The sequence below is a fragment of the Salvelinus fontinalis genome, chromosome 3, assembly GCF_029448725.1.
Source record: "Salvelinus fontinalis isolate EN_2023a chromosome 3, ASM2944872v1, whole genome shotgun sequence".
In the NCBI taxonomy this organism is placed as follows: Eukaryota; Metazoa; Chordata; class Actinopteri; order Salmoniformes; family Salmonidae; genus Salvelinus; species Salvelinus fontinalis.
In genome coordinates, this window is record NC_074667.1 from 34,486,615 (window position 1) to 34,507,700 (window position 21,086).

At 42.8% G+C, this 21,086-nt stretch overlaps 1 protein-coding gene across 1 annotated transcript; it reads left to right on the forward strand.

Annotated features, from left to right (window-relative positions):
* The first annotated feature begins 3,810 nt into the window (after window positions 1-3,810).
* On the forward strand, window positions 3,811-5,877 carry LOC129834591 (ammonium transporter Rh type B-like). Its single transcript, XM_055899719.1, has one exon. The coding sequence runs from the start codon at window positions 3,907-3,909 to the stop codon at window positions 5,320-5,322; it is 1,416 nt and encodes a 471-aa protein (XP_055755694.1). The 5' UTR covers window positions 3,811-3,906; the 3' UTR covers window positions 5,323-5,877.
* Window positions 5,878-21,086: the final 15,209 nt, after the last annotated feature.

The window sequence follows — 21,086 nt, forward strand, 5'->3', positions numbered from 1 at the left end:
CAATAATAATGGCATATTTTTGTAGGCACTCAGCCATGGTTTGCTGGACAATGCCTATGGGAAAAATCAATGTCGTTTCTGGAGAGTTTTGGGATAAACTCCGAAAATAAGGCCTGTGGTAAACACAGGCTTAGGAGATATCATACGTTTAGATTAATTAGCCTAAGCTTGTTATCAATAGAGCTCGCCAACTTGTAGTCCTAAAAACCGCAAATGAATGGGGGAAAAAAATATGGTTAACACAGGCTTAGTAGATCTAATACGTTTTGTTCTATGAGATAATATCAGTCAGTTAACATGACCTTTATGAATTAAGAAGCCTTTTATGTGCTTTTAAAAAAGTACATACATGCTTCAAAATTCACAAAAAGTTACTTTGGCTAATTATGCATAGGTCGTTTTTTACTGTATTTATTTATGTCAATACTGCTTGCTCATTTCAAATTAACATTCAATGTAGCCTACATTTCATCCCAAATGAAATAGCTAACTAAGCCTAATAATTTGTATAAGGTTAGATCAAGGAAAGCCCCAGCTTTATCAGAGACATAGGTTTACATCATCAGAATAATACCCATATCTAATAATCTACAGGGGTGCGAATCCTATATTTTATTTTGCTTCAACGATTGGAAATTACGCAACACTTCAAAATAAGCTTTCATAGTCGTGGAGAAATCTAGGCAACTAAATATGAGGCGTATGAGCCATTTGGATCTAACAAGCAACATGCCGGTAGACCTATTTCTACATGCCAACCCCTCCCCACGAGCCAAAAAACAGACCGTGCATGATCCTATACAGAGTGGTTGGAGAGTCATCAGTGGCAAGTTAAGTGCGACCTCAGCCCACTCACACTCCTGGGGTAGCCTTGCTTTAAAGAACCAAGGAAAATACCTTTTATATATACTGAAAAAATATATAGACGCAACATGCAACAATTTCAACGATTTTAACATTCAATTCTCTGGCAACAGCTCTGGTGGACATTCGTGCAGTCAGCATGCCAATTGCATGCTCCCTCAAAAGTTGAGACATCTGTGGCATTGTTGTGTGACAAAACTGCACATTTTAGAGTGGCCTTTTATTGTCCCCAGCACAAGGTGCACCTGTGTAATGATCATGCTGTTTAATCAGCTTCTAGATATGCCACACCTGTCAGGTGGATGGATTATCTTGGTAAAGGATCAAATGCTCACTAACAGGGATGTAAACAAATTTGTGCACAAGATTTGAAAGAAATACGTTTTTTGTGTGTGTGGAACAATTCTGGGATCTTTTATTTCAGCTCATGAAACATGGGACTAACACTTTACATGTTGTGTTCGTATTTTTGTTCAGTATATATGCCTATACAGTGCATTCAGAAAGTATTCAGATCCCTTGACCTTTTCCATATTTTGTTACATTACAGCCTTATTCTAAAATCGATTAAATTGAGGGTTTTTCCATCATCAATCTACACACAATACCCCATAATGACAAAGTAAAAAAAGGTTTTTAGAAATGTTTGCAAATGTATTCAAAATAAAGAACTGAAATATCACGTTTACATAAGTATTCAGACCCTTTGCTATGAGACTCAAATTTGAGCTCAGGTGCATCCTGTTTCCATTGATCATCCTTGAGATGTTTCTACAACTTGATTGGAGTACACCTGTGGTAAATTCTATTGATTGGACATTATTTGGAAAGGCACACACCTGTCTATATAAGGTCCCGTAGTTGACTGTGCATGTCAGAGTAAAAACCAAGCCATGAGGTTGAGGGAATTGTTCATAGATCTCCGAGACAGGATTGTGTCGAGGCACTCTTCATAGTGCTGGCCGCCCAGCAAAACTGAGCAATCGGGGGAGAAGGCCTTGGATAGGGAGGTGACCAAGAACCCAATGGTCACTCTGACAGAGCTCCTGACACTCTGACAGAGCTCTCTGGAGACACTTGAAAATAGCTGTGTAGCGACACTCCCTGTCCAACCTGACAGAGCTTGAGAGGATCTGCAGAGAAGAATGGGAGAAACTCCCCAAGTACAGGTGTACCAAGCTTGTAGTGTCATACCCAAGAAGACTTGAGGCTGTAATCACTGCCAAAGGTGCTTCAACAAAGTACTGAGTAAAGGGCCTGAATACTTAGTTGTGGAGGACCAGACAAGGCCCCTGTGGCCTCATTTATAAACCATGCGTAATACAAAATATACCCGAAAATGTGCCAGCCCATTTTTCACGCAAAAGTTCGATTTTTGTTTTTTATGAACTTGAGGGGAGAATGTGCTCACCTCCCTGAAAACTTTAGACCAGTGGTCACCAACCTTTTTGGCATGAAGACCACTTTCACAGTCAAAAGCTAGCAGAGATCTACCTCTCAGAACTATTTTAAACATGACTTAAAAATTGTAACATCAACCTAATAAAAACAATTCTGTAGGAATTAGGTTTGTGCAGTAGGCTAATACATTATAGCAGCATATTGGCTATAAGCCTGGCCTGACAATATTGTTATTCTCAGACAATATTGGTTCTACTCTGACATATCATATAGGCTAGCATCAAACTTTGCTGTGGCCGGGGTCGTGGAAGCTATAGGCACAGTGGTTATAGCTATCGGATTAGCCAGCGGAGTAGGCACCCTCAATTTAGACACAGATCTCCTATGCAACAAATTACCATGTGCAACTATCATTTAATTGGACCTTGTAGAATATATACACTATTGAACAACAATTAGTATTTTGTATGCCGTGCCACGACATGCCAAGAGTTCCAAATGATTCAGCAAATAAAGGGGTGTTTTTTCACCATAAAATGTGAGTGGATTTGTTTCTTGCTCATTTAATGCTCATTCAGAAATGTAGTGTGAAATTTACTCAACTGTTATAAATGAGGCCACAGGACCACTGTTGTAAAGATCGAGTTCCTGTAATGTCTACATACGCCCACTAGATATCAACATATTCACACAAATGAAGGACACAACTTGGAAACAGCACATTTGTAGAAGTTTGTAAAACCACTTGCTAACCAACCCAGCACAATTTCACTGATAGGGGCTAAAGCAAAGGTACATTCTCATCCACTGCAATAATACATGCTTTCTTGAAGAGGTAGAACCCTTTTTCCATTTGATTTGAACTGTTTTGTTGAATATATTGTGCTGTACTTCACTAAATAGATTGCAGTATAACTGCAGTATACTGCAAATACTGCGTCCAAAATAACACAGTAATTTTGCAGTGTAACTGCAGTAAAAGGGCAGTATAACTGCATCAACTGCAGTACACTGCAGTTATTCTGCAATAATTGCCTCCATAATGCCACAATCGACTGCAGTTACTGCACTTTTACTGCAGTTTCAAAACTGCAATCTTTTTTTTTAAAGGGAATTCTAAAGGTATGGATATATTTTTTTTTTTTTTTATGCAAAGTCAATTGTTTGAGCATCTTTTGTTTTGAAAAACGTGTTCAATACTATAATACCTTTGAGGCATTAGCTCATTAGCTCAGTTCTTTTTCCAGTACAATAGAAACTAATTTGAGGCATACAGTAACAAACAGTCGGGAAGTTAAAAAAAAACATTTAAAACTTCTGAAAAACCATTTCCCTTATTTATTCAAAATAGACCCTGCATGGCTACTAACCTAAAAATGTATTTTATCTGAATCCGTAATCATTTCATCAGTACACATTGTTCTGTGAAACTGTAGAACGTGCTGGATTGTAAAAATGTTACTGCGGGTAATTTGAGGGACCAAAGTACAACCCTGTCTTCAGCGGTAGAGATGTGGAGTCCTGTGTAGCTGTACGGTGTGCGTTTCTGCTCTCTGCCAAATGCCAATCTATGTCTGGCAGCAGAACTATAAAGCGTGCGGATGCAGGAGTAATTGGCCTATGTGAGGTGTCCATTCCACCATGAATAACTCCACTAGCCTCAGGGTGCGGTTGCCAGTGCTGGTACTGTTGATGGAAGTGGTTTTCCTTGGTCTCTTTGCCGGCTTTGTCACCTACGACGACAATGCCAACGCCAAGTTTCAGAACAATGAGACCAACCCTATGGACAACTCCCTGTATCGGGACTATCCCTTCTTCGCGGATGTGCAGGTGATGATCTTTGTCGGCTTCGGCTGCCTGCTGGCCTTCCTGCGGCTCTATGGCTTCAGCGGGATGGTCTTCAACTTCTTAACAGCCACCTTTACCATCCAGTGGGCCATCTTGATGCAGGGCTACTTCCAGTTCTACTCTGATGGAAAGATTCACCTTGGGGTCATCAACCTGCTCAATGCTGAGTTTGCCTGTGCCGTGGTGCTCATCTCCTTCGGGGCGGTGCTGGGAAAGACCAGTCCGGTGCAGCTGCTGGTCATGGCCCTGCTAGAGGTCCCTGTCTTTGCCGTGACAGAGTGGGCTGTGCTGAAGTACCTAAAGATCAATGACGCAGGTGGCTCCATCCTCATTCACCTGTTTGCCTGTTACTTTGGGTTGGGGGTCACATTTGTGCTGTATCGGCCTAGCCTGAATGACGGCCACGTCAAAGAGATTACCAGTTACCAGTCAGACATCCTGTCGTTGATGGGCACCCTGTTTCTCTGGGTGTTCTGGCCCTCTTTCAACTCGGCTCTGACCTTAAAGGGTGATGACCAGCACAGGGCCGTCCTGCACACCTTCATAGGCCTCAGCTCCTCAACGATGACCGCTTTCGCCTTATCTGCCGTATTCAACAAGAGAGGCAAGCTCACCATGGCCGACATTCAAAATGTGACTCTCGCGGGTGGTGTGACTGTTGGGGCCTCTGTGGACATGATGATCTCCCCTGCAGTCGCCTACGCCCTTGGGATCATGGGCTGCACCGCCTGCTTCATGGGATACAGGTACCTCACCCCTTTCCTGGCCCGCCGCTTCAGGATACAAGACCAGTGTGGCATCCACAATCTCCACGGCCTCACTGGCCTCATATCCTGCACGGCTGGCATTTGTGCCATCCTCATGGCCAACGAAGAAACCTATGGCCCCAGCATGTACCAGATCTTCGCCCACCGTGCACCCATGGAGGGAGACCCAAAGCTCCTAGAGCTACAGCAGCTGATCCCAGGGCTGAGGCCCGGGTTGGGGCGCACCGCCAAGGAGCAAGCCGTCTACCAGGTGGCAGCTATCTTCTCTACCATCGGGGCAGCCGCTGTCGGTGGGGTGCTGACCGGCTTTGCACTGAAGTTGCCCTGTCTCGCTACGCCGTCTGACGAGTTCTGCTTTGACGACGAGCTGTTCTTTGACGTGCCCTCTGATTTTGCCAGCATGGGGGTGCACAAGGCCCCCCCCAGCATAAAGGACATTTAGGACAATACCAAGGTCTGAACTCACATTTCAGGCTTCCAGCCTTGTATATGGACACTGGGTTAGCAGTACTGAGGAATGAATGTGAAGGTGTGACGCTGCAAAATGTTGCACATACAGTGTTAGCTCACCACTCTCTCTTATATGACATGAGAAGATGGGATTGACATCTTATACATTCTTGCCAGCTTTCAAGTTCATTGGCATTTTGATCAATTAACAAAATAATTATTTGAATGTTTGTTGTGTACAGAAGGAATAGCGGCTGTTAATTTTGGCCTGTTATTGTTATTGCCAATTGTTATACAATTATTTGTTATGTAAATTTTGCAAGAGTTGAGCTGATCACACAAGAGAGTTTAGTTTGCTGAGACCCGTAATGTGTTAGTTTAAACCATGTGTTTCCTTAACATATTACCCAGTGTACCTTTCTGCAAGTTGTTTTTACTTTATTTTAGTCAAAACTAGAAAGGACTGACTCGAAGGCTGCGTTTACATAGGCAGCCCAATTCTGATATTTTTCACTAATTGGTCTTTTGACCAATCAGATCAGCTCTGAAAAAGGTTGGATGTAGTGCTGATTTTCCAGATTATTAAACGTTGGTTCAATTACTTGAATTCCATTTAGTTCATTTTTTTGTGAGCTCAACGAGCCGTTTCAAACACAAGATTACATAAAATCCAGAACGAACTGTCGGACGGTGTAGGGAGTTGTTGTTTTCAACTGTTTCTGCCTGCGGTTACGAAACCCCTACCTGTCCCAGACCTGCTGTTTTCAACTCTTAATGATCGGCTATGAAAAGCCAACTGAGATTTATTCCTGATTATTATTTGACCATGCTTGTCATTTATGAACATTTTGAAAATCTTGGCTCTCTCTAATTTTCTCCTTCTCTCTTTCTCTCGGAGGACCTGAGCCCTAGGACCATACGTCGGGACTACCGGCCGTGGTGACTCCTTGCTGCCCCCAGTCCGCCTGGCCTTGCTGCTATTCCAGTTTCAACTCTTCTGCCTGCGGTTATGGAACCCCTACCTGTCCCAGACCTGCTGTTTTCAACTCTTAATGATCGGCTATGAAAAGCCAACTGAGATTTATTCCTGATTATTATTTGACCATGCTTGTCATTTATGAACATTTTGAAAATCTTGGCTCTCTCTAATTTTCTCCTTCTCTCTTTCTTTCTCTCGGAGGACCTGGGCCCTAGGACCATGCATCGGGACTGCCGCCCGTGGTGACTCCTTGCTGTCCCCAGTCCGCCTGGCCTTGCTGCTATTCCAGTTTCAGCTGTTCTGCCTGCGGTTATGGAACCGCCACCTGTCCCAGACCTGTTGTTTTTCAACTCTTAATGATCAGCTATGAAAAGCCAACTGAAAATTATTCATGATTATTATTTGACCATGCTTGTCACTTATGAACATTTTTGAACATCTTGGCATAGTTCTGTTATAATCTCCACCCGGCACAGCCAGAAGAGGACTGGCCACCCCTCATAGCCTGGTTCCTCTCTAGGTTTCTTCCTAGGTTTTGGCCTTTCTAGGGAGTTTTTCCTAGCCACCGTGCTTCTACACCTGCATTTTAGCTGTTTGGGGTTTTAGGCTGGGTTTCTGTACAGCACTTCGAGATATTATCTGATGTACGAAGGGCTATATAAAATAAAATTGATTGATTGATTGAATGGGAAAATATTCAACCTAGTTCAGCGCAGAAAATGTGATAATTAACTACAATGACCAGAATCCATTGTTCCTATTCTTCCCGGCCCTGCACACAGACCATATGAGAGGAATGTACAACACAGTGACGAGACACGATTGATAGTTGTAGCAAACTTGAAAGTATGCCTTATCTACTTTGAAGAACTACTAAAATAGTGATTTCGTCAGACAGCTCTGCAGCATGGGCAACTGTGGTAACCCAATGATCACGGGATACCATTTTCACTGTCTGTCTGCTGTCTGAGAAGAGATAACATGATGACATCAAGAAATTAAATAATAAAGTCATACATTTAAAAAAAATATATATATATATACACAACTGAAATATTGTATTTAAACCCCAAACAGCAAGCAATGCAGGTGCAGAAGCAACGCCTTCATTTAAGTAAAGTAATGTGAATAAATGATGGTGGTTAATAAGTGATAAGACTTTATGGGCAGTAAACTACGATCATGGGGCTCTTATTAATTGCTTTATTCAGTGTTAGAGACAGTGTAATGTTTTCAGTGTTTTGGCAATTTAATGTCCTCAATATTTGTCTTGGAATTTCAATGAAAAAGCTCTAAAAATCATTTCAAGGTCATATTTCATAATGCATTTGATGTAAAAAAATATATATATAATAATTTAAAACCGTAATTATTTTTTTACAACAGAACCAAAACCAAAGCGAGCCCTAAAAACACTAATCGCTCAGCACTAGTCTGATGTCAAAAGATCTGATGTTATTGGTCAAAATACCAATTTGTGGAAACATTTTCAGAATTTAGATGCCTGTGTAAACGCAGCCTTCATGCAACATTAACATACTTGTTCCATCCTAAATAAAAAATATAACAGCCATCAATAGCCAAATAATTTCCATAGTGATAATTCTATAGAGCAATGGTAAGGTGTTGTAGTCACTGGCTCTGGGTTCGAGTCCCGGTTGGGGCTACCCACCGAATTCGCAATATTTTCCTATTGATCTTAAATAGTTCAGCTGAGCGGGTGGGCTTGCATCGTTAAGTTGAGAGGACTTGAAATCCAAAGTGTCAACTTGAAAAATCAAGGCAACCAGCTGCATTACGATTTCTAGTTAACTCAACTTTGGCAAATGTGTTGAGACAACTCAGGAATGTACGTTAGCTGGTTGCCTAGATTTTTTAAGTTGACTCAATTTACAGTGTACACTGTACATTTTGTTCTCAAATTAAATTCCAGAGGTCATATAGGGTAATACTTGATTTCAATTACTGACAAGAGATCATACACCATTAACATCTCACTGTAGTGGAACTCAGTCTGGCTTTAAACAAGACCTATCTATCAAATTCAGTTCATGATGAATTATAAAAAGTGAAGCTCAAAGGTAACATTTTATGCTTAATGAACAACCCTACAAAAGGGATACGAAGAAACATCCATTATAAGAGGGAGAGACTAAAGCTTTGTTAGGTAGTAACAATCCTTCAACTTTGTGTTGGCTCTTTTACAGTCTCAATCTCCTGTTTGCAATCTTAATCTAGGGTTTACTATTTTATCAGCACCTCAATAATCATATAATTCTATATCAGCACCAGCAGCTTATGTTAAGAATGCAACAGGTTGAAGGATCAAGGAAAGGCTACCCTGTCCCTGAAAATAAAGATTGGTTGGTTTATAATGGATGATTAACATCTATTTATGACCGGCATTGTGATATAAATGTAGGATCTTAATTTGATCACCCTGTGGCAGGAGATCATCCCTGCAATGCAGGAAATGTAATACTTGTAGTGTATTAGCAGTTTAAAAAGGCTTCTGAAGTCTGTCATTTCAACTTGGAAATTTCAGAGTTGTTTTCCCTCGCAAAAAATGTGTCAACCCCTACAAAAATGTCCATTAATTATAATCCACATAATAATTAACATTTCCTGTTTCTGCAGGCTTATTTTCCTGCTGTAGAAAACTGGCTCAAATTAAGATCCTACATCTGTACCTATTGCTGACCGGCTCAAGATGTTCTGTTGGAAAACTTCAAGGCAACAAGTACAGTATATGATATATATATATTGCCATATACACCGGATAGGTGTTGTGAAATGTGTTGTTTTAAAGGGTCAGCCATAGCACTGCTGTAGCAAATTGGGGTTAAATGCCTTGCTCAAAGACAGACAAATACTTCACCTTGTCGACTCGGGTATTCAAACCAGCGACCAATGCTCTAACGCCACTAGGCTACCTGCCACCAATAGTTAGGGATTATTGTTGCTGAGTGGACTATCTTGGTTGAATAATAAAATAATAATTGCCCCCAAAAAGTAAACTGCGTTATTAACTACAAATCTGTTTTTGAATTCTGTTCAAGGTCGTGGGATCACGTGTTGAATCTTTTAATTTCCATTACAAGGCCCAGAGTTGTTCCTGGTCAGGTTACGTGGTCAGGAAACCCCCTGGCCCCAGACATTAGGAATAAACTATTTTTATTAGTGGTGTTGCTTTTGCACTTGATAAAGCAGTCTAGTGTGAAGCCCTATGCTGCTGGTCCCCTCTAACAGGAGCTCTGGGCACAGAGCCATGGAGGATTACTGGTTTCCTGATACACAGGGTCAAAGTGGTCAAAACGTTGTACTATGTCCGCAATGTTGATTTCAGCCAGAGCTTCGACACAATACCATCCACGTTACACATTATCTTTGGTAGAGAGTACAGAGCAGGATCACTTCAAACTATTTTGAACTCTCTGTCCACTTTCATTTTTGTGGACTTACCACAGCCGCGGGAAGTAGGGGTGCTGAGGATGCTGCAGCACCCCCTGAAAAATCTGAATTAAAAAGAAAAATAATAAAAAATAAAAAAAAATCACAAAAGTAGTGTACTGGGCCTTTACTAGTATTAGCGGACCGATATTGTCTGTAGCGCAGGCAAAAATATGTTTGCAGCATCTCTGCTTTGGCAAAAAAGGTAGTTGTATAATTAAGAACAGAATCTTGCAGGATTCAATAGTTGTAATTGTAAGAGTTGTTGCCCTGTCGCTTTCGGTGTGATTGTCATTCTAATGTGTTCAGAAAGAACTGTCCTCAAACATTTAAATCAAAAGGTGGAAAGTTATATGCAAAGACACAAAACATCTACATCAAATTAAATATTTTTCTTGATCTAATGACATGGAAAACAACTACTATTTGTGCAGTATTAATTTACCATCCTTACAAACCACTTAAAGTAAATGTGCATTACTGTATTGTACATAGGCTGGTCATCTAGGTTTGTACCTATACACTTTCCATCACCATGAAGAAAAATAACGCACAATACAGTAATTGAGTACATTGAGACATCAAGTGGTTTGTGATGATGAGATGTGATGATGTGGCTCAGTTGGCAGCGCATGGTGTTTGAATTGCTGGGGTTGTGGGTTCATTTCCCAAGAAAATGTAAGCACTCACTACTGTAATTTGTCCTGGATAAGCCTGTCTACTGAAAAGGAATGAATAGAACATTTCAGCTTTCACATATAAATTAGTTGCATAATCTGCAAAAATTGTTTTACAAATGTTAATAATTCCTTAACATGGTATAATCGATTATCGTTATCTCTTGTTTATTCATTTACCATTTTGACCATGAAGTATTTTCTCATGAACAACTATCGCTGAATTATTACTCCTCTGACATCCTGACTGAGATAAAATGCTGGACAACACAACGTCTGCAAGAAAGCAGAACATTATAGTACATCTATATCTATGAACAGTTATCTATGCAAATAATACATCTGGTCTAATAAATACTGGGTGAATATTTTGGGAACCTATAGTGTACGTCTGGTATTCATTTCAATTCAATCCGTTTAGGAGATTCATTGGATTTCCAATTCAACAATGAAAAATTATGATTATGTTAAATGAGGATATTCAATTCACCTACTGAATTCACTGACCCAGATGATCTTGCTGCCAATGTTGGTTGCAAATATCCCAATAATTTGTCCTTAGAAACACTTCATAACCCAAATGTGTTAATAATTTGAAATCAATTGCATCGTTAACATTTTCATAAAAGTTTCAACCAAACTAAAAAACCTACTTCATTAACCAAGGGATATAATTCCCTGGTACCCTCTAAATTAAAAGCTTGAGCATGGTTTAAGTAGTACAGTAATTAACCCTAGATAGAAAATACATTTCAGACAAACTGATCAAGTTTTTATTATAGTGATGATAACAAACACTTTGTTAAGACAGTGATTACAACTTGCAAAGCCTCATGCCTGTATCTCAAAGCCTAGTCACTCACAATCACTGGTGGGGTATTCTTTGGGTTTAAACATGAACATATCAAAAGGTCTAGGATGCATTATTACCCTTGCAGGAGAATCCGACCATCAAATGAACTGACAAAGTACATGTGCACAGAACTTAAATAAATCAAAAATACCGTTTGTTTATTTATGACAAAAGGAGGTATCAACAATTTAGACATAAACCACATTAATTAATATCTCAAAAATATAGAAATGTATTGCCCCTCACAATTTTATCTCCTTAAATTTCATGTTCAGTTTAACCTTAATGTTTGACAGGATCTGGAGATTATAAAACCGCAAACAACATGGTAGACACTCTACCCTAATAGGCATCTGAAAATGTGTGATGGAAATAGAGGAAATAATCCACCTCCAAATACCTTGCATGCAGTGGTGGAAAAGTACTCCATTGTCATACAGTACTTGAGTAAAAGTAAAGATACCATAATAGAAAATGACTCAAGTAAAAGTGAGTCACCAAGTAAAATACTACTTGAGTAGAAGTCTAAAAGTATGTTGTTTTAAATATACTTAAGTATCAAAAGTAAATTTAATTGCTAACATATACTTAAGTATTAAAGGTAAAAGTAAAAGTATAAATCATTTCAAATTCCTTATATTACGCAAACCAGACGGCACCAAAATGTTTTTGTATACATCTTTTTTTACAGATAGCCAGGGGCACACTCCAACGCTCAGACATAATTTACACATGAAGTATCTGTGTTTAGAGTCCACCGGATCAGAGTCTCTAGGAATGTACACTTGATAAGTGCGTAAATTTGACCATTTTCATGTCCTGCTAAGCATTCAAATATAACGAGTACTTTTGGGTGTCAGGGAAAATGTGTGGAGTAGAAAGTACATTATTTCCATAGGAATGTAGTGATTAAAAGTAAAAGCTGTCAAAAATATAAATAGTAAAGTAACGTACAGATACCCAAAAAAACGACTTAAGCAGTACTTCAAAGTACTTTACACCACTGCTTGCATGTAGCCTCTTACCTCCTACTGGCTTCTTGTTGGTTTAAGGGAATTAGATAAGTAAGTACGGGCCTCAACCAGTTGTAAAGTCTGGGGGGGACTGAAGTTAAACCACACAGTTGTCACACACACTGCTCTACAGATTTTTATATTAGGAAGGAAAAATATTTTTCTAAAGCTGGCAATTAGCGACACTCTGTGGTTGTGAGGTGAAACAGCTAGACAACCAGCGTAATCATCTCCAAATCTTGCCAACCAAAAACACAGAAAAAATCTATAACAAATTGAAAAGCATGTCACCAACATTTTATCTCTCAGACATGGTTGGCATAGCCGTCATTGCCATCCACTGTGTCCAGGGTTTTGGTGCGGTCTATTTTCACTGAGGTATACAGGTCAGAGAGCACAGAGACTGAGTCAGCGTTGTTGTTGGCCATGGTCACCTTCTCCGCTTCCTGTGGCCCCTGTAGTTTCACTATGTCAGAGTACTTAATCTGGGGCTGTGGGGAGCTGCGGCCAGACACCAGCTTGGGGGCCTTCAGAGTCAGGTTGGCATAACAGTCCTGACCTTTGGAGGGCGCCTGACATAAGGAAGAAACATGGTCAATTTATGTTCAGTACAATCTTGTCCACCAGCTGGCTCTCTCTAGCAATTGAGCGTGGGGAAGTGGTTATGTTTAATATACTGTATAGGTTTTTGGTATGGGCTTCTACATGACATAAGGACTAGGGAAAACAATGAACAATAGCAGGAGACAGTGTGCTTCACAAGGAGAAGGTGTAGAAAAAGTAGCACCTGAGAAACACTTTTGATCTGGCCATCTCTGAGAGATGAGGAACTGAGTGGGAGGTCTACTCCTGTCAACAAAGAGACACCAGTCGTGAGAAAAAGGATCATTATATTCTGCGTCACTCATCACATTACATTGTAATGCACAGGCTAAAATGGCGCCGGAGAAGAAGGCAGATGTTTTACGTGCCCCCAACCGATTGTGGGTTTTTTTCATTTTATTTGCATTTATTGTAACTTATTTTTTTACTTACTTTGTACATAATGTTGCCACTACCGTCTCTTATGACCGAAAATAACTTCTGGACATCAGGACTGTGATTACTCACCACGGACTGGCAGAATCCTTTTTTTCCTTTAACGAGTCTGACGAGCCCTACGCAAACGATATACTGCTTTCTCAGGAACAGGCCCAGATCCCTGGGATTTGCGTGAAGAGGAGGCGGAGAAAAAGGGTCCGGAGGGCAGGCTGCTTTGTGAGGACATTCAAAACTGTAATATCTTATGCTTCACGGAGTCGTGGCTGAACGACGACACTATCAACATACAGCTGGCTGGTTATACGCTGTACTGGCAGGATAGAACAGCGGCATCTGGTAAGACAAGGGGCGGCGGATTATGTATTTTTGTAGATAACAGCTGGTGTACGATATCTAAGGAAGTCTCGAGCTTTTGCTCTCCTGAGGTAAAGTATCTCATGATAAGCTGTAGACCACACTATCTACCTAGAGAGTTTTCATCTGTATTTTTCGTAGCTGTTTATATACCATCACAGACTGAGGCTGGAACTAAGACAGCATTGAATGAACTGTATTCCGCCATAAGCAAACATGAAAACACTCACCCAGAGGCGGCGCTCCTAGTAGCCGGGGTCTTTAATGCAGGGAAACTTAAATCCGTTTTACCAAATTTCTATCAGCATGTTAAATGTGCAACCACAGGGGAAAAAAACTCTGGACCACCTTTACTCCACACACAGAGACGCATACAAAGCTCTCCCTCGCCCTCCATTTGGCAAATCTGACCATAATTCTATCCTCCTGATTCCTGCTTACTAGCAAAAATTAAAGCAGGAAGTACCAGTGACTAGATCAATAAAAAAGTGGTCAGATGAAGCAGATGCTAAGCTACAGTACTGTTTTGCTAGCACAGACTGGAATATGTTCCGGGATTCCTCGGATTGCATTGAGGAGTATACCACATCAGTGGTATATTGACTTCATCAATAAGTGCATCGATGACGTCGTCCCCACAGTGACCGTACGTACATACCCCAAACAGAAGCCATGGATTACAGGCAACATCCGCACTGAGCTAAAGGCTAGAGCTGCTGCTTTCAAGGAGCGGGACTCTAACCCGGAAGAAATCCCACTATGCCCTCCGACAAACCATCAAACAGGCAAAGCTTCAATACAGGACTAAGATTGAATCGTACTACACCGCTCTGACGCTCGTCGGATGTGGCAGGATTTGCAAACCATTACAAACCATTACAAAGGGAAGCACAGCCGAGAGCTGCCCAGTGACACGAGCCTACCAGACGAGCTAAACTACTTCTATGCTCGCTTCGAAGGCAAATAACATTGAAACATGCATGAGAGCACCAGAAGCACCGGAAGACTGTGTGATCACGCTCTCCGCAGCCAATGTGAGTAAGACCTTTAAACAGGTCAGCATTCACAAGGCCGCAGGGCCAGACGGATGACCAGGACGTGTACTGCGAGCATACGCTGGCCAACAGGCATGTGTCTTCACTGACATTTTCAACCTCTACCAACATATTTTAAGCAGACCACCATAATGCCTGTGCCCAAGAACACTAAGGTAACCTGCCTAATTGACTACCAACCCGTAGCACTCACGTCTGTAGCCATGAAGTGCTTTGAAAGGCTGGTCATGGCTCACATCAACACCATTAACCCAGAAACCATAGACCCACTCCAATTTACATACCGCCTCAACAGATCCACAGATGATGCAATCTCTATTACACTCCACACTGCCCTTTCCTACCTGGAAAAAAGGAACAACTATGTGAGAATGCTATTCATTGACTATAGCTCAGCGTTCAACACCATAGTGCCCTCGAAGCTCATCACGAAGCTAAAGACCCTGGGACTAAACATCTCCCTCTGCAAATGGATCCTGGACTTCCTGATGGGCCGCCCCCAGGTGGTAAGGGTAGGTAACAACACATCCGCCATGCTGATCCTCAACACAGGGGCTCCTCGGGGGTGCGTGCTCAGTCCCCTCCTGTACTCCCTGTTCATTCATGACTGCACTGCCAGGCACGACTCCAACACCATCATTAAGTTTGCCGATGACACACACACATCCCACATGCTTCAAGAGGGCAAGCATTGTTCCTGTTCCCAAGAAAGCTAAGGTAACTGAGCTAAACGACTACCGCCCCGTAGCACTCACTTCCGTCATCATGAAGTGCTTTGAGAGACTAGTCAAGGACCATATCACCTCCACCCTACCGGACACCCTAGACCCACTCCAATTTGCTTACCGACCCAATAGGTCCACAGACGACGCAATCGCAACCACACTGCACACTGCCCTAACCCATCTGGACAAGAGGAATACCTATGTGAGAATGCTGTTCATCGACTACAGCGCTGCATTTAACACCATAGTACCCTCCAAACTTGTCATCAAGCTCGAGACCCTGGGTCTCGACCCCGCCCTGTGCAACTGGGTCCTGGACTTCCTGACGGGCCGCCCCGAGGTGGTGAGGGTAGGTAACAACATCTCCACCCCGCTGATCCTCAACAGTGGGGCCCCACAAGGGTGCATTCTGAGCCCTCTCCTGTACTCCCTGTTCACCCACGACTGCATGGCCATGCACGCCTCCAACTCAATCATCAAGTTTGCGGATGACACTACAGTGGTAGGCTTGATTACCAACAACGACGAGACGGCCTACAGGGAGGAGGTGAGGGCCCTCGGAGTGTGGTGTCAGGAAAATAACCTCACACTCAACGTCAACAAAACAAAGGAGATGATTGTGGACTTCAGGAAACAGCAGAGGGAGCACCCCCCTATCCACATCGACGGGTCAGTAGTGGAGAAGGTGGAAAGTTTTAAGTTCCTCGGTGTACACATCACGGACAAACTGTATTGGTCCACCCACACAGACAGCGTTGTGAAGAAGGCGCAGCAGCGCCTCTTCAACCTCAGGAGGCTGAAGAAATTTGGCTTGTCACCAAAAGCACTCACAAACGTCTACAGATGCACAATCGAGAGCATCTTGTCGGGCTGTATCACCGCCTGGTACGGCAACTGCTCCGCCCACAACCGTAAGGCTCTCCAGAGGGTAGTGAGGTCTGCACAACGCATCACCGGGGGCAAACTACCTGCCCTCCAGGACACCTACACCACCCGATGTCACAGGAAGGCCATAAAGATCATCAAGGACAACAACCACCCAAGCCACTGCCTGTTCACCCCGCTATCATCCAGAAGGCGAGGTCAGTACAGGTGCATCAAAGCAGGGACCGAGAGACTGAAAAACAGCTTCTATCTCAAGGCCATCAGACTGTTAAACAGCCACCACTAACATTTAGCGGCCGCTGCCAACATACTGACTCAACTCCAGCCACTTTAATAATGGGAATTGATGGAAATTATGTAAAAATGTACCACTAGCCACTTTAAACAATGCCACTTAATATAATGTTTACATACCCTACATTACTCATTGTATATGTATATACTGTACTCTATCATCTACTGCATCTTGCCATCTCTATGTAATACATGTATCACTAGCCACTTTAAACTATGCCACTTTATGTTTACATACCCTACATTACTCATCTCATATGTATATACTGTACTCTATACCATCTTGCCTATGCCGTTCTGTACCATCACTCATTCATATATCTTTATGTACATATTCTTTATCCCTTTACACTTGTGTGTATAAGGTAGTAGTTGTGGAATTGTTAGGTTAGATTATTTGTTGGTTATTACTGCATTGTCGGAACTAGAAGCACAAGCATTTCGCTACACTCGCATTAACATCTGCTAACCATGTGTATGTGACAAGTAAAATTTGATTTGATTTGATTTGACACAACAGTGGTAGGCCTGATCACCGACAATGACGAGACAGCCTATAGGGAGGAGGTCAGAGACCTGACCGTGCGGTGCCAGGACAACAACCTCTCCCTTAATGTGATCAAGACAAAGGAGATGATTGTGGACTACAGGAAAAAGAAGACCAAGCACACCCCCATTCTCATTGATGGGGCTCAAGTGGAGCAGGTTGAGAGCTTCAAGTTCCTTGGTGTCCACATCACCAACAAAGTAACATGATCCAAGCACACCAAGACAGACGTGAAGAGGGCACGACAAAACCTCAGGAGACTGAAAAGATTTGGCATGGGTCCTCAGATCCTCAAAAGGTTCTATAGCTAGGGCCTCCCGGGTGGCGCAGTGGTCTAAGGCTCGAGGTCAGGCTCTGTCGCAGCCGCCCGCGACCGGGAGGTCTACCTGCCCCAATGCCAACTGTAAAGTTTGGTGGCGGAGAAATAATGGTCGGGGGCTGTTTTTCATGGTTCAGGCTAAGCCCCTTAGTTCCAGTGAAGGGAAATCTTAGCGCTACAGCATACAATGACATTCTAGTGTCACGCCCTGGCCATAGAGAGGCTTTTATTCTCTATCTTGGTTAGGCCAGGGTGTGACTAGGGTGGGCATTCTAGTTTCTTTATTTCTATGTTTTGTATTTCTATGTGTTGGCCGGGTATGGTTCTCATTCAGGGACAGCTGTCTATCGTTGTCTCTGATTGGGAATCATACTTAGGCAGCCCTTTTTCCTACCTGTGATTGTGGGTAGTTGTCTATGTGTAGTGGCCTGTGAGCACTACGTAGCTTTACATTCGTTTGTTATTTTCTTGTTTTGTTGGCGACATTAAATAAACTAAAATTTACGCTCAGCACGCTGCGCCTTGGTCCATTCCTTTCGGCGAGCGTGACATCTAGACTATTCTGTGCTTCCAACTTTGTGGCAACAGTTTGGGAAAGGCCCTTTCCTGTTTCAGCATGACAATGCCCCCGGGCACAAAGCGAGGTCCATACAGAAATGGTTTGTCAAGATCGGTGTGCCAGTTCTCGTCCTGGTTCTGGAAGGTGTTCTGCACACTCATTGGGTCGTCGGCCAGCCTGTCCTCCGGGTTCCACCCGCAGTCCAACGGCCAGTCGGAGCAAGCCAATCAAGACCTGGAGGCGACTCTTCGCTGCCTTATCTCCGCCAACCCCACCACCTGGAGCCAGCAACTCGTGTGGGTTGAATACATTTTACATTTACATTTTAGTCATTTAGCAGACGCTCTTATCCAGAGCGACTTACAGTAGAGTGCATACATTTTATTACATTTTACATACTGAGACAAGGATATCCCTACCGGCCAAACCCTCCCTAACCCGGACGACGCTATGCCAATTGTGCGTCGCCCCATGGACCTCCCGGTTGCGGCCGGCTGCGACAGAGCCTGGGCGCGAACCCAGCCCAGCCTGGGCGCGAACCCAGAGACTCTGGTGGCGCAGCTAGCACTGCGATGCAGTGCCCTAGACCACTGCGCCACCCGGGAGTCAATACGCCCGCAATACCCTCCCCTGCCCGAATACGCCCGCAATACCCTCCCCTGCTCTGCCACCGGGCTCTCACCTTTCGAGAGTTCCCTGGATTATCACCCCTTGCTCTTCATGGAGGAAGAGGTTGGCATACCCTCTGCCCAGGTGTTTGTCCGCCACTGTCGCCGTGCCTGGAAGAGAGCCCGGTCAGCTCTTCTCAAGACTACCTCCAGGTATCGGCAACAAGCGGACCGCCACCGGACCCCGGCTCCCTGCTATTGTCTTGGGCAGAGGGTATGGCTGTCCACTCAAGATCTGCCCCTCCGGGTGGAGTCCTGCAAACATCCCCCCGTTTTATCATCCCTTTCCCCATCTCCAAGATTATTAGCCCCTCTGTTGATCGTCTTTTGTTGCCCCGTACCCTCTGTATACATCCCACTTTTCATGTGTCTAGGATTAAACCTATGTCTTACAGCCCTTTGTCTCCTATTTCCAGATGTCCTGAATAGTTTCATGTTTGGTGCAAATCCAGTACAACACATTATTGAGTACGACTCTCCATATTTTCAAGCATAGTGGTGACTGCATCATGGTATGGGTATGCTTGTAATCGTTAAGGACTGAGTAGTTTTCAGGACAAATTAAATAACAGAATGGAGCTAAGCACATGTAAAATCCTAGAGGAAAACCTGATTGTCTGCTTTCCACCAGACACTGGGAGATGAATTCATCTTTCAGCAGGACAATAACCTAAAACACAAGGCCAAATATGCACTGGAGTTGCTTACCAAGACAACATTGAATGTTCCTGAGTGGCCTATTTACAGTTTTGACTTAAATGGGATTGAAAATCTATGGCAAGACTTGAAAATAGCTGCCTAGCAATGATCAACAACCAACTCGACAGAGCTTGAATAATTTTTTAAGAATAATGTGGAAATATTGTACAATCCAAGTGTACAAAGCTCTCAGAGACTTACACAGAAAGGCTCACAGCTGTAATCGCTGCCAAAGGTGATTCTAATATGTATTGACTCAGAGGTGTAAGTATTTATGTAAATGAGATCTTTTTGCATTTCATTTTCAATACATTTGCAAAAATATCAAAAAACATGGGTGAGAAAATAAATCTGGGTGAGAAAACAATGGGTGAGAAAATAAATCTAACACAACTAAATGTGGAATAAGTCAAGGGATATGAATACTTTCTGAAGGCAGTGTATATGTGTGTGGAGATATGCTACGTCCCTCATAACACTTAGGTCCAAGTAACCCAGGTCCAAGTAACCTCTAGTTAACCTGAGGTCTTCCTCACCAGTTGTCACTCTCCTTATGTCCTGCTGGGCCTGCCCCAGACCATAATAACAGCCAACCACCCCCAGTTAATATCGACCAAATGATCATCCTACCCAGCTTCCAAAGGAATATGAAGGAATAAGTAGGACGTGACCTGCAGGACTTTTTGCCACATTTAATATTAAAAAAAACTCAGGCCACAGGTCAATTCGGTGTTAAAAAGATCTAACGGCAGGTCTGTTGGTGACAGCCCTTTCACAGACTCTCCTACACAACCAGACAGCCAACCATTCCAGTACTGGAGTATCCCCTGCATCCTTCAGGCTGGGATAACATTCCAGTTAGTCAATGGGTCTTGTTGACATGCAAGCTGCATCTGCTGAGTGCCTGCTGTTACACACGCATCTATAAAGAGGGAACGCAACTCCCTGCTACAACTCAACTCCCCGTGAAGTGAAAGAGGTATGGACTGTAGATGCGAATAAGGATGACAAAAGTCAGAATTTACCGTTTACTAGGATTTATTTCCTACACGGTAATATGGGGAAAAGGGGCTGGACGGAACCAAAGGAAAGAAAGTAAATATCAAAGCTCCCCCTCTCCTATCTAACCTGCCTACCCACTTAACTTACCTAACTTAGCACCACCTGGTGCCCTAACCAAAATACAGGGGGTGGTCCGCCCAGGTCTTACCTAGTGTGCCTAGACATTGAATATACTACGGGTATATGTATGCCCTCGGGCCTCTTGCCTAAGCACTCCCTAAGTGCCTTCCCCTTCCCCCCCTGGGAACAATTGAAACAGAATAATTATTAACAATTTCACAAACACTTTACAACAAAACTGAGTAAACTAACTCAGGCCACTAAAGAAGCTTTGACAAAGCAACAAACATAGAACATATCAAAGCTGCTACCAACAACAACTAACACATTACATACCACACTTTCTGTTAAACAACCAACACTTTATCACAATCAAATTCTCCAGAAAAAAATCTCTCTCTCTCTAATCTCTCCAAAATATTCAATCTTCCTCTCGCTAATCATTTCTAATCCTTCTGAACAGAACACTGGCTTTTATATCTTCTGGTGGCAATGGTGATTAGAGTCAGCTGCTTC